At 34.9% G+C, this 14,562-nt stretch overlaps 1 protein-coding gene across 1 annotated transcript; it reads left to right on the top strand.

Annotated features, from left to right (window-relative positions):
* The first annotated feature begins 7,981 nt into the window (after window positions 1-7,981).
* LOC135775322 (L-rhamnose-binding lectin CSL2-like) lies at window positions 7,982-14,321 on the top strand. The gene is made up of 10 exons (XM_065285411.1): window positions 7,982-8,133; window positions 8,231-8,254; window positions 8,352-8,396; window positions 11,788-11,844; window positions 11,945-12,080; window positions 12,169-12,278; window positions 13,363-13,407; window positions 13,520-13,658; window positions 13,748-13,854; window positions 14,002-14,321. Exons 1-10 carry the CDS (start codon window positions 8,103-8,105, stop codon window positions 14,004-14,006), a joined length of 699 nt encoding a protein of 232 aa, XP_065141483.1. The 5' UTR covers window positions 7,982-8,102; the 3' UTR covers window positions 14,007-14,321.
* The last annotated feature ends 241 nt before the right edge of the window (window positions 14,322-14,562 follow it).

Genomic DNA, 14,562 nt, shown 5'->3' with positions numbered 1-14,562 from the left:
TGCAACTCACAACTAAAAGTGCTTCTGTCTGTTCTTCTTTAAATATAATTCCTCATTTAAATTATTAAAATCAAGGTGACGCAAAAGTAGAAGAGCCCAGAATTCTCAGCCCGAGTCCGAAATTTTTAATTCTCCCCATTAGGAATCTGTTTCCGCAGATATAGTTACTGCATCGCGTATGTTTGTGAGTAGAAGTCTGTGCTGTCTGCAGTGAGGTTTTTATGAGAGCAGCACAAACTTTTTAATAGTCTATTTAATATGTAAAACTTGAATTTGAAATAAAACTTACTGCGGAGAAGTTAATGAGATCTCTATCGTCTCTCTTGCTACGTGACGCGACAATTATTTATTATTTCAAATCCGTTTACAAGATATATATATATACATTGTGTTGTTAAACTGATGAAATTATCTTGCTATATACGCTATATTTATTATGAGAAGCCTTTTCTTTTTACTGTTACACTGTAGACAGTAATATATGTATATTATATAAAACTCTATGGTCGTGAAAGCACATTATCCATTATCTGTTGGTTCATGTTGGTCTAGTTTAATTCAGGGTAATCCTTTAATAAAATGTATAATATGTTATAAAATATTTTATTGTTTTGTAATATTCACAGCACACATTCTCTCGGATCGTTTTAAAACATTTTAAATCATTCTGCAAAATTCCGCATAGATTTTGCAAAAGAAATCCGCAGAAATAGCAAAAAATAACTGCTTACACAGCTTGTACAGCTGTACTCTTGCAGCAATTAAAGCAGTTCAGTTTTGTTTTAAATTGCAAAAATAGTTATATTTCTTTTTTATTTACATTTTAGAGCAGTTTTTGTTTGTTAAAGTTTTTATGATAACTAGTGGTTAGCGGCCGACAGCAAGTTGACGACATGTATGATGAATTGAGCCACTCAAATTAACACTTGCCTATAATAACAACTATTTAAATAAATATTTTTAGCATATCACAATGTTAGTTTAAACGTTTATTATCAACACATACTATTTTTAAAAAGCGAAGGCAGGTTGCTCTGCTGCTTGCAGTTGCAACGGGTGCAGAAATAAAAAAATAAAAAGGGCTATACACTGTAAAAAAATTCCGTAGAAATTTCAATGTTATTGCAGCTGGGTTGCCGGTAATTTACCGTAGATTTACATTTATGTTATTTACTGGCAAGAGTTTGTTCAAAGTTAAATAAATTTCAAATATTAACAAGTCTTTATCTTTACAGCATAAAACTATACAATAACTGCCTCATGCAAAGCATTCTGGGAACCAGAAATCATCATCAACCTTTTTCTGTTTTTTGGTCCAGATTTTGTTTCCCAGAATGTTTAGCTTGATGCTGTTTTTTAGTTTTACTCTGTAAAGATAAAGACTTGTAAATGTTTAATTTTCATTTAACTTTGAACAAAATGTTGCCAGAAAAAAACATAAATGTAAATCTACGGTAAATTACCGGCAACTCAGCTGCAATTTCTACGGAATTTTTTTACAGTGTACAAAACGAAACGAAATAAACATGAAACAGAATAAACATGCATGTTTCCTTATCTTACAACTTCGCTTTTGCATATACATTTTTTTTTAATGTAAGGACTTACCACAGAAGATGGCTATTCATGCATCTATCCAACAGTTAAACTAAGAAAAAAGTCGATCCATACACAAACAAGAAATAAAGACACAGCCTTCTTACACGAAATTAATACAGGGAGAAGTCTTTAATAGATTATGTCTTGGATGCTGTCCGCATAGATTATGTACAGTATCCAAGGTTTTAATCTAGTACTTCATTTATAATTTTTCCTGGTGGGCTGAAGGTCCCAGAGAGACCGCGGCCTTGGACAAGAGTGGAAATGATCGATGTTATTTGTCGGCTCTTAAAAGACAAAAGATCCCATAAGCTATACGTAGCTATTATACAATTTTTTTTCAGAACATTCTTGCGACCCAGTGGTTGGGGGCCTCTGCTCTAGTAGCACTTACGCATAATTACGTCAATCAAAATGTTTTTAAAAACTCAAAATAGAATTGTCTCGGAGGCCCCCTAGTGTTCGGGGCCCTGGGCTGCAGCCCATGTTGCCCATTAGGATAACGCGGCCTTGCAGGTGTGTCTGATTATTGTTGTTGTGACTACTGAGGTCAGGCACACCTGGATTAACTGCTGTCTGTAACTGCTGAATATTCTAAACATTTTTTTTTTATCTTTACTAAATAAAAGTGTGTTATTTATCAGAAAATGTTTATTTTCACTATTTTAGTATCTATAACCCTATATAAGTTATGTTTTGAATTAATAATATTCTGTTTATGTTGCGTATTTTTCTAAGGTCGATTATTTTGATATAGGCTGTTGGTTAGTTTAATCTACATCCACGTGTCATTTTTTCTAAAATCAATTAATATTTTTCTGGTATTTATTTGAATAAGTCAGAAACATCTCCACTGTGTTCTGCTGGCCGTGGTGGGCACACGGACTTCTGAGTCTGCCATTTTCAAAGACAGAGTGCTCGCCTTTTGAGGTTGCGTCCTTAGAAGGTCGCAGCCTTTGAATTGGGACACAACTTTTTTGTCTGCAATTTAATAATAATCCAGACTTATACCTTTGCTATTGTTTGGACCACAATAATCAGTAATTTTTTATAGAGACCTACGAATTACAATATGTTTGCAGCTAAGATGATTAATTGTGCAAATGTAAATTGAATTGAAAAATACAGTAAAGTAATCAAATATTCAGAGAAAATGCAACATTCTTAAACAAAGATTAAAGATGATTGTGACCCTGCCTGTGAAAACCCAGCTAAAGTATTACGGTTTTCTACATAAAACCGTATGCTGTTTATTTGTATTACAGCGGTACTTTCTGCCACTATAGTTAGATCATTAATACCCAGAGCCCGACCAAAGCTTGTGAAAAATGTCCAAACTATAAACTATGTTCCTAACAAACTTCTTCTGTATAACTTTGGATATGGACAATTTACTATTTATCGTTCATTTCTAACCATGGGTCCAAGGCGCACTGTATGCGCGACAATACGTCTTTCCAACCGCATCAAAGTAAACAAATTTTATGCGGTATCGTACCTCTTTCTACTGGTCTTGCTCGCGGGAGATGTGCAGCTCAATCCGGGCCCATGCCTTGTGGATACACCTGTTGACAACACGACAGACCTCCTCCCGAACCAACAAGTGGAGTTTCCTGCCCTGGTTATCGGTCAGATTGGCTCTGCGTCGCCCGGAGTGCCCGTGGGTTTTCGGACACTATCGACCGGCGAGGACGGGGCCTGGAACGGGGATTTGAGTACACAGCTTCACGATGACGCGAGAACGACGGAGTATGTAGAGAAACGTGCCTGCGTGGTTGAGGGGCCGATGGAGGTCGGGATGGCAATGGACAAAAACAAACTGGGTCATTCAATTGGCGGTGCTGGCTCGCGAAGAACTGCTGTCCACGCCAAAGTAAGACCACACCAAACACAAGCAGTGACCAAACAGAGACAGACTTTAATTTTTCAGACTGTTAATCATGCCAAAGTGGTTTGGGACCCTATGGTAAAGCCTAAAGGTATTTTGGGAGGTCATTTAAACATACGAAGCTTATTTCCCAAACGAGATGAGATCAGGATATTGTTGTCTGAATCCAATATTGATTTTCTCTGTATTAGTGAAACATGGTTACATGATAAAATTCCAACTAGCATAATTGATGTTCCGGGATATACATGTTTTAGAAGGGATAGAACTGTGGGCAGGGGTGGGGGGGTACTGATATATATTAAGGATATGTTTAATGTAAAGGAAATTTATCCTACTGCTGATATATCTACCGAATGTTTATGTCTTAATGTAATATTGTCACAAAATATGCAATTTTATATTTTAGTTATATATAACCCTCCCTCATCATGCACTGCATCATTATATGAAAACCTGGATGTGCTGTTTAAAAACTTTAAGCACAGTAGCGAGGTGCTTGTCTTTGGAGATTTTAATATAAATTGGTTTGACAAACAATGTAGGAAAAATCTGAAAAACCTTACATCCAAACATGACTTCAGTCAAATGATTGAAGCACCTACACGTATCACCAAGAATACTCAAACACTGATAGATCTAATTTTCACAAATAAACCTGAGAGAATCATAAAAGCATATAATCTAGTCACTGGTCTATCTGACCATAATATGATTTTAATTGCAAGAAAATTGACAAAGAAAAGACTGAATAAGTTTATAAATCGAAATCGTAATTCTTTTAAATTTGAAATCCCTCATAATAAATTAACTGAATTCGAGACCGAGCTTGCTGGTGTTAACTGGGTTGAGTTCCAACAATATGACCAAGTAAACGACTGTTGTGATAAATTTATGTCCACTATCGGGTGTATTGTGGATAAATTCATTAAAAAGCGAAAAAAATCCCAGAGAAAATTTCAGCTACCATGGATGAATGATAATATTAGAAAATTAATGAAAAAGCGGGACCATGCTTTGAAATTTTTTATCAATACTCGAAGGGACATTGATTTGAAATTATTTAAAGGTCTGCGTAACCAAGTTGTCAGAGAACTTAGAATGGCGAAATCAAATTATTATATCCAAACTTTATCAGAGGCCAAAGGGAATGGTAAAATAATTTGGAAGCATTTAAATAGTTTATTAAATCCAAAGGGTACTGTCACACAAACCAAATATGAACTTAGAATTGGTGAAAACATCATTACTGATAGTGCACAAGTTGCAGATGAATTTAATAATTTTTTTATACAATCTGTTAATAAGCTTGCATCAATCTTTCCAAGCAGGAACAATACAGGCCTTACAACAATAGACCTGCTTGAAGATCAAGACAATTCATTTCAGTTCAGGGAGGTTGATCAGACAGTTGTTCTGAAAGTTATACAGGACTTAAATATCACCTTCTCAAAAGATATTTATAATCTAGACACAGCTTTTCTAAAAAAATTTAGTAGTATTTTGGTCCAGCCTCTTACTAATCTTATTAATATTTCCATTAAATCTGGGCACTTTCCAGATGGGTGGAAAAATGCTTTGGTAGTACCCCTTTTTAAATCTGGAGATAATAAAATATCTGGTAATTATAGACCTATTAGTCTTCTTCCTGTTTTTTCTAAAGTCTTGGAGAAGATTGTCTCAGAACAACTGATGCACTATCTTGAGATAAACCATTATTTAAGTCCTCTACAATTTGGATTCAGGCAAAACCATTCTACAGAATCTGCTATTTGTTTATTAACTGAAAATATCAAACAATCACTTGACAAGGGAAATGTAGTAGGTGCAGTATTTCTAGATTTAAAAAAGGCATTTGATACAGTCAATCACAAGACCTTAATTTCTAAATTAGCTAAGTTTAATTTATCTAAAAAGTCATTATTTTGGTTTGAATCATATTTAAAAAACCGTGAACAATGTGTTACAATTAATAATGTGAGATCCACCTTTCTCAAAATTGAAACGGGGATCCCTCAGGGCACGGTTTTGGGACCAATACTTTTTAGTCTCTACATTAATGATTTGCCAAATGTATGTCCAGATTTAGGTCTGCAGATGTATGCAGATGACACAGTGGTGTATGCATCTGGTAATACTTTTAATATTGTGGCTGATAAATTGAATGCCAACTTAGACAAAATATCATCTTGGCTGGCCTCATCTTGTTTAGTTTTAAATGCTAAAAAAACAAACTCTGTCTGCTTTTCTATTAAAAAACGACCTGTAACACAACTATTGAATGTACAAATTAATGGGGAGCTTATTGAGCAAGTATCTGAAGTGAAGTACCTGGGAATAATTATAGACTATCAACTGAATTTTAAAAGTCATATCAAGAAAATTAGTAAAACCATTAGGGCAAACTTGGGCTGTTTTAGGATGATACGAAATTGCTTGACTCTTGATTGTGCTTTTATTTTTATAAACTCTATGATTTTTTCACATATATCATATGGCTTGACTACATGGTCCCAAGCTCACCAGTCATCAGTTAATTCTATAGAGTGTCTTTATAATCGAGCATTGAAAATCCTGGACAAGAAGAGAATAAGGTACCATCATTGCAAAATTTTGAGCAAATATAAGCTTTTAAGTTTTGATAATTTTATCTCTTTGCATTTTATTAAATTAGTTTTTAAATGCCTAAATAACACTGCTCCCCCACCTCTTTGCAAACTAATAACAAAATTGCAAAATTGCACTAGATCCACCCGAGCAGCATTAAATGGCAATTGCATTATCCCTTACCGTAGAACATCATTTGCCCAAACTGCCTTTTCAATAAAAGGGGTGAAATTATGGAATTCTCTGCCAGGCCACTTGAAATGTATTCCAACGTTTTTCACTTTTAAAAAACATACTAAATTGTGGCTAATTCAGGAACAAAACTGCTCTCATATTTAGTTTTTATACTGCTCGTTTTGTATTTAATTTAAACTGGTTCTTACTTCACTTTTAATAATGTTGTTCTGTATTTCTTTTTTTTCTTTTCTCTTTATTTTTTTTTTTCTCTTCTTTTTTAACTAAAAGCCCCTCTAGGGACAAGTGTTGTAAACTAGCTTCGGCTAAAAACACTATGATACATACATCAAATGACTGTTTACAGTGTATTTATGTCTCTTCTTTGTATCTGTCCCTACTAAAATAAACGTAAATAAATAAATAAATAAAATCAACCTGTAAAGAACATTCTGTGAAAATCTAAACTTAATATCTTTAATATTGACTCAGTAAGGTCATGTCAGCGATTGAAATTATACTGAAATAAATGTTTGAAATCAAACTGTGATGTGATGCTCTTTATTTAACCCAAAGACTTTAGTCTGATTTACACTGGCAGTCTTAAGTGACATATATACTTGAGCTGGCTGTTACACACACCCAAAAATTTTAACATTTAAAAATTGCAAATGTATTTTAGTTACATTTTCCAAGTATCTGTGCTTTATCAGAGTGTTGGTCTTGGGAAAAAAATTACTTTACTAAAAAATTTTCACATACATTCTAAAAGATAGAACCATAGTGTATTCCTTTTATATTGCATATTAAAATTGATTTAATACCTAATTACATTAAAAATGTGTAGTTTAACTTTTCTTGATTAAAAAAACAAAAGTATTTTTTACTTAAGTAAAAAAATTAATAGATGTTTATTAATGTACTGAAATATTAAATATAAACCAAAAACTTGAAATTATGAAATGTAGTGGAGTTAAAATTATGATAACATGCTTTGGAATGTATGTTTTTCAGAGAAAAACACTGATAAAATACGAATACCTGAAAATTGACTTTTATGTAGAAAGTAAAAATACTTAGGTAGTATCCGCTTCTGAAAAAAAAACAACAAAACATCTTTTTTAGAAATTGACCTTATGCCTTAAATAAGACTGGGTCAAAAATGCTTGACCAAAGCTTGTATTGTAATTATTGCTAATGAAAAGAAAAACATGTGTCAAGCTCAACATTATATGCTTTAAAATTGATAAATGTCAGCTGCCCGTTGTGCCCGTTTGTCTCCAACAGAGGCACTCTTGACCAATCTGGTGAGCCAGCTTTGCTTTCATAGACCAAGGGCGTACAGTAGGGTCTAAAAGTTTGTGTTAACCAATGATCGTACTTAAATGTCTTTACAACATTTTTACTGTAAATAAAGCTCAGATAACACATATTATCAGATTTTGCACAGGTTTTGTGTAGTCTGTGGAGTATAGCTTTTAACACAAATTATTATAGTGAGAATGATACTTACAATGCAAAATAGAGGTGTTTTCACCATAGTGGATGGAGACTTTTGGACGGAAATGCATATTTTTAAAGCAGTTTTAACATTCAATGAGCAAGGTACAGTTTTGTTTGTTATCTTTTATATGATATAATCTTGCGTGTTTTGTTTCAACATTAACAAGATAGGAATTTTAATTGTCACTTCTTCTTTGTTATCAACAGTAAACATGTGTTTGTGGCGATGCTGTTTGTTATAAAAACCAGGAGTGCAGATGAATCTTATTAACATTTGAAATAGTTTACAAAGCTGTAACTGTGGGTTCTTTGCATTGTTTCAAACAATAAAATGCTGAAACAAAAGCAAATCTGGATTTTTGGTAAGTAACCAATTCTTTCTAATATTAGAAATCTAGTTTTCAACATCGTTTTAATGATTATACTAATGTTAAAATTTGTTTATGTTTGTTATTCCAGTACTGCTGTTTTTCTGCCAGCATGGTAAGATGTGACATTGTAATACAATTTTAAAAATTTAAAAGTTAAATAAACTCAAACTTCTTTTCTTTTGCCTAAATAGCTGTTTGTCTCTCTACAGATAAGAGTCTGGCCAATTGTCCAGAGCACCGTCACAGATCTCTTTGTAAGTTCCCTGTGTTTTATTAAAACTTAGATTTTTGTAAGCTTTAAAGCAACACTATGTAGATTTTTTGCCTTTAAATAATGTCTCTAAAATTTATTCAGTGATAGAACAACTTTTAACTGGACAAATTGTACTGTTGCTGCAACCTGAGCAGCCTCCTAGCTGCTACAAGCATGCTCTGAAAGTGGCGGTGGAGGGTAGAGCACACAGCCCCGCCCCTCCCCCTGCCTGCAGAAGAGTGTCTGATACCAGGCACTGTTGCGCTTTTCAACCACATGGGGGAGCTGTAAGTAATTTTTACATGGAAACTACATAGTGTTGCTTTAAAATTGCATTAAATAAGTATTTCAGAATTAAATGAGACATGTCTGACTGACTCTTCAAAGTTGAGAAATTTTATACAAATGGGCAAATAGAAAAGGACAACCAGAAGATCTTGAGTCCACATGAAGCAATATTTATAATAATTCAGGTGAGGTTTACCACTGGATACAGGACCAGGTGCTAAGGTGAACATGGTGCAGTGGCTTATACCGGTGTCTATACACCTCGGTGTCATTGCATGTTAATGGGACACTCCACTTTTTTTAAAAATATACTCATTTTCCATCGCCCCTCGAGTTTAACATTTGATTTTTACCGCTTTGGAATCCATTCAGCTGATCTCAGGGTCTGGTTCTACCATTTTTAGCATAGCTTAGCACAATCCATTGACCATTAGCATCATGCTAAAAAATAACCAAAAGTTTCGATATTTTTCCCTTTTAAAACTTGACTCTTTTGTAATTACATTGTAAGACTGAGAGAAAATTAAAAGTTACGATATTCTAGGCAGATATGGCTAGGAATCTGGCGTAATACTCAAGGACTTTGCTACCGTAACATGGCTGCAGGAGGAACAATGATATTACGCAGTGCCCGAAAATAGTCCCCTGCCTTTGAAAGTTACTAAGGGGATTATTTTCGGCTGCTGCGTAATATCATAACACCCCTCAGCTTTAGTCTAGATTTGGGAACCATCAACACTCTTTTCTCAGAAGACCTCAACGGTCTAGCAGATATATTTTGGCTTAAAAGATCACTATGGTATTCAGGAGCCGTTTCACTCAGAGCCAGGGACGTGCACAGGAATTTTTAGGGGCAGTTGCTCTGACCTAAATAAAGGGCACCCCCCCAATTTTTTTTTTAAACTCGCGGCCTATATGAAGGACTGAGAATAACAGGGTCTTTATTAAAATCAGCAAACATGTTTGCCTAATGCCTACTAAAAAAATTGTAGCCTAGGCTGCTTGTCTGCAAGCTGTAGCTAGCTGCTATCTGTCTGATTATTTAGGCTTAAATGTGGCAAACTCAGCCTAGATTCATGAAGATTTTAACAGAGGTGGAAAGAGTAGCCAAAAACTTTACTCAAGTAAAAGTACAAGTAACTAAATAAATAATTACTCAAGTAGAAGTAAAAAGTATGCAATGAAAATAATACTCAAGAAGCGAGTTACTAGTGAAAAAATAAATCTAGATACACACACACACGCACGCACGCACACACACAATACAGTGTCCTCCATAAGTATCAGAACTGTAAAGACAAGACTGTTTGCTATGGAGACCAGAAATTGGTAAGATAAATATCAGTATGTCAGAAGTTTAGAATGTCACATTTTATTAACCTTTGTTTATGTTTCAACACATACATGCTTTAACAACAAAGAACAACAGCATTAAATGCTGATTTATGTGTGTTGTACACAAATGCACATAAGTGAATCAAACTGATCCTACACATTTTATGCTTTTCATGTGTAAACAATCAGGACACAGCTCAGTGACCATTAAAAAAAAATAATATGACAGATTCTGTACTTTTGTCTCATGTTCATCTTTTAATGTGTAGACATTTCTTGACTCCACAACAAACAGAAGAATACTTATGAAGGGCACTTCTACAGTATGTGTAAAACTGCAACATACACAAACAGTACAGAAAAAAGAATACAAACACAGAATAGACAAGCATTTCAAATTAACAAATTAACTCTAGTCTCAATGTTGATGTAGCTTATAGCTGAAATATCAGACAAGTAAACTGACAACAGTTTTGCATATGTGTAAAGTTAGAAATCTCTTATGGTCTGAGGACATTGACAGTTTACACTTACATAAAAATGATTTTAGACAAAACTCATGTTTTCTTACGTTATGTCACGTCACGTGTGTTTTGTGAGAATCACTTACATCATATACAGTATAGTATACAGCGAATCAGACGTCAATCATCGATGGATTTTCTTCAATCTGTGCTACAATGCTTCTGGAGGTTGCACGCGTTTAACTGTGTCTGACGACGAACAGGTCGCGTGTATGTAATGGCGGGTACATGTGTGAAGTTTTGCTTTTAGTTAAAAGATTGGTAAATTCATTTCCACGTCACCCAACACTGGTTATATTCTGCGTGCTTATAGACGGGTTGCACGGCGACGTCACTAACTGGTTGCGCGCGCAACCGAGGGGCAGAAAGAAGAGACGTGCATTGTGTTGTATGCTAGTAGCGGTGTCTGTAAGTCAAAATGCCAAGGAATTTTTGCGTGGAAAATAGTACCAACAGAGTCAGTGCTGGGTGCCTGATGTTAACATACCAGTAGATGCGACTATTACGTTACTAGCATTATAATTATAAAATTATAATTCATACATGTATCACAGTAACACTGCAAAAATAAAGACAGAAAAACAGATACAACTAAAATCAAGTCTTATTTATGTACAAACATTAAAGAACGCTTCAATAATTAAGGTTGTTGCAGTAGCAGATCAGCTCACCAATCGGTCTTTCTGCCCCTTGGTTGCGCGCGCACCCTGCAATGTTTGTAAACTTGCAACCCCTCTATAGGTTACGAGTAAAACAGCTTCGAACGATTCCGTTATTGCAGCGATCTGAACAATTCATTCAAACTGATTCGCGAACCAATTTAAAACGATTGGCCCATTCGCTTTGTAAAGAATCGTCTCAAAAGACTCGTTTATTTGCAACACTTTGTAAGGAATCGACTCAAAGGAGTCATTAATTCGCGAATACGCCAGAAACACAAGATAGCAATTTAAAAATAAAATACAAATTTCGTAATTAATTAAAATACAGTAACGAAGGATCGCTGCATAGTGTAAATAAAGTAAAAGTACAATTAATTTTTTCCACCTCGGAAGGGCAACTTGAGTCGAGAAGGGCATATGGGCAGTTGCCCAGGCAACCTGAGCAACCCCCCTGTGCACGTCCCTGCTCAGAGCGTTAAAAACTATTTTTTTACCACCTTTAGACACTTTTGATATTCTAGGGATAATCTTGAATGTTTAATGTGACACTGTAGCATACTGCTCCTTTTGTTTCTCTCTAAAGATCCAGCATCACATTCTGTAGTTGCCTGTGACTCAGAGACCGCCCATCTCAACTGTGGTGAGTTCCCATCAGGGTTTCAGTAAAACATTGCTCTTGTGCACTGATTTTTAAATCCTGTTTAAATGTTAACATGTGTAATGTTATTTTTAATCAACAGAGAATGGGCACATTCAAGTGCTTTCAGCCAATTATGGACGTACAGACAGCAAAACCTGCTCTAGCGGACGACTGGCAAGCCAGATCTCAAATGTTCAGTGCACTCAGAGTTCATCCCGATGTGTGGTGGCCACTCAGTAAGAAAAGTGGTAACATCATTATAGGTTAAATTACACAAAAGTGTATATCATCTTTAAACATTTCTTGAATTCTGTGTATTAAAAGATGTGATGGAAAAAAGACTTGTTCTGTGCCTGCGGTTTACACAATCTTTGGCGATCCATGTTATGGGACCTTCAAATACCTACATGTGTCCTACACCTGTATAAAAACAAGTAAGTTATTAATTTGATCCTATTAAACACCTCTATTCTAAAGTTAACTCTAGTGCTCATAAAATTATTTTAATACATTTAAATAAGTGTTATTTTTTGCCTGAATAGCTGTTTGTGCCTCTTTTGCTGTATAAGCCTTTAGTTTTTATCAAGAGAGAATCTGTTTTTTTTAAGTCAGTGGTGAAAATTTCCTTTTCAGTTAAAGGGACATTCCACTTTTTTAAACAAAAATATACAAATTTTACAGCTCCCCGAGAGTTAAACATTTGATTTTTACCGTTTTGGAATCCATTCACCTAATCTCCGGGTCTGGCGCTACCTTTTTTAGCATAGCTTAGCACAATCCATTGAATCTGATTAGACCATTAGCATCGCTTACATGGCTGCAGGAGGTGCAATGATATTACACAGCAGCCGAAAATAGTCCCCCCTTAGTAACTTTCAATGGCAGAGGACTATTTTCGGGCAGGGCGTAATATCACTACCCCTGCTGCAGCCATGTTACATCAGCAAAGTCCTTGATTATTACGCCAGAATGAGAGTATAGTTCCTAGTCATATCTGCCTAGAAAATCGCAACTTTTAATTTTCTGTTGGTCTTAGTACACGAACTTCAGAAGAGTCAAGTTTTAAATAGGAAAAATATTGACATTTTTTGGTTATTTTTTAGTGTGATGCTAATGGTCTCATCAGATTCAATGGATTGTGCTAAAATATGCTAAAGGTGGTACCGCCAGACCCAGAGATCGTCTGAATGGATTCCAAAACTGTAAAAATCAAATGTTTAACTCTAGGGGAGCTGGAAAACTAGTATATTTTTTAAAAAAGTGGAATGTCCCTTTAATGCTTCCTTTATGACTCGACAACAGGTTTTATTTTGCACCCAGCCAGCTCTGTCTAAAGTCTGTGGCCAAAAAAGGCCGAATAAGATGACATAAAGCATGACATTTTCTCCATACACCTCCTTCAAAAGCAACAAGAAGAGTTTTAGCTTATGGGTATTAAGTAAAGGAACGCAAATGGTAAATGTAACACTGTAGCATTACAGCTTTTTTAATGCAATTAATTTCTCACTTAATATCCAGAATCTCTAGTTGCCTGTGACTCAGAGACTGCCAATCTCAGCTGTAGTAAGTTCCCATCAGGGTTTCAGTAAAACATTGCATTTTTGCATTGATTTTTTAAAATTCTTTCAAGCACAATGAGAAAATATGTTGAATAATGTTACTTTTTAATCAACAGAGAATGGACACATTAAAGTGCTTTCAGCCAACTACGGACGTACAGACAGTCACACCTGCTCTACTGGAAGACCGGCAAACCAGCTCTCAAATGTTCAGTGCAGATCTGAGATTTCATCCAAATGTGTGCTGACCACTCGGTAAGAACAGTGGAAACATCATTACAGGTTAAAAGACATTACAACTGTTTTAGATCTTCTTAAACATTTCTTTAATTCTTTGTTTTCAGATGTAATGGAAAACAGACTTGTTCTGTTCCTGCGGTTTACACAATTTTTGGTGATCCATGTATTGGAACCTACAAATACCTGACTGTGTCCTACACCTGTGGCCCAAGTAAGTTAACTGTTAGTTTAGTCTAGTTAACATGGTGATCTATTGGACCATGTTGACCACCATGATACTATACAGTATTGTATAAAGGCTATTGCTTAAAACATTTATATGGCATTAATTTGGAGTTAAATTCTGTTTTTTTTCCAGTCTAGGCACAGCCTCTTTGACTGATCAGTGAAAACATCTAAACACTTTCTACTTCTGTTTTCTTCATGAAATTTCTGATATTCATGCCATTTCATACTGTGATTTTCAAGTAATTTAGTATTGTAATGCTACAAATATTGTGTAATATCTGAAATCAGTGAATGTTTGTCACAATTTCTTTGAATCAGTTTGGGGTATCGGGGACCCAACCATGCACCCTTTACTTAATGCAATTTTCTGTCTTTTTCTCAAAAGCAAAAAACCTTTTGTCTCGAGTTGACTGCAATGTATTAAAAAAGAAGAGCATAAATTTTGTGTACATTTATTTTTTGTACTGAATCAATTGCATTCATCTAATGCCCAAATCATATCCATAATATATTTTCAATTCAAAATATTTTGTCTTCAAATTATCATAATATAACGAAATATGATATGGTTTTTAAAGAATGCATTCACTGGAGATAAACAAGGGGTGTGAAAAGCTAAAGCGTGAGATGTTAAAGCATCTGTATGGCTCCTGCATTAGCATACATTACGTAAACTGTTTTTATATTAATG

Source organism: Paramisgurnus dabryanus, chromosome 21 (genome assembly GCF_030506205.2).
Source record: "Paramisgurnus dabryanus chromosome 21, PD_genome_1.1, whole genome shotgun sequence".
NCBI classification, from domain to species: Eukaryota; Metazoa; Chordata; class Actinopteri; order Cypriniformes; family Cobitidae; genus Paramisgurnus; species Paramisgurnus dabryanus.
Note: the sequence above shows the minus strand (reverse complement) of the source record. Positions and strands in the feature narration are given on the sequence as shown.

Excerpts from the sequence above, each read along its gene's own strand:
- LOC135775322 (XM_065285411.1), top strand. The coding sequence starts at position 8,103 with ATGCTGAAACAAAAGCAAATCTGGATTTTTG. Across the intron at positions 8,397-11,787 it reads GCACCGTCACAGATCTCTTT|ATCCAGCATCACATTCTGTA; the intron begins GTAAGTTCCCTG and ends TTCTCTCTAAAG. Across the intron at positions 12,279-13,362 it reads CTACACCTGTATAAAAACAA|AATCTCTAGTTGCCTGTGAC; the intron begins GTAAGTTATTAA and ends CTTAATATCCAG.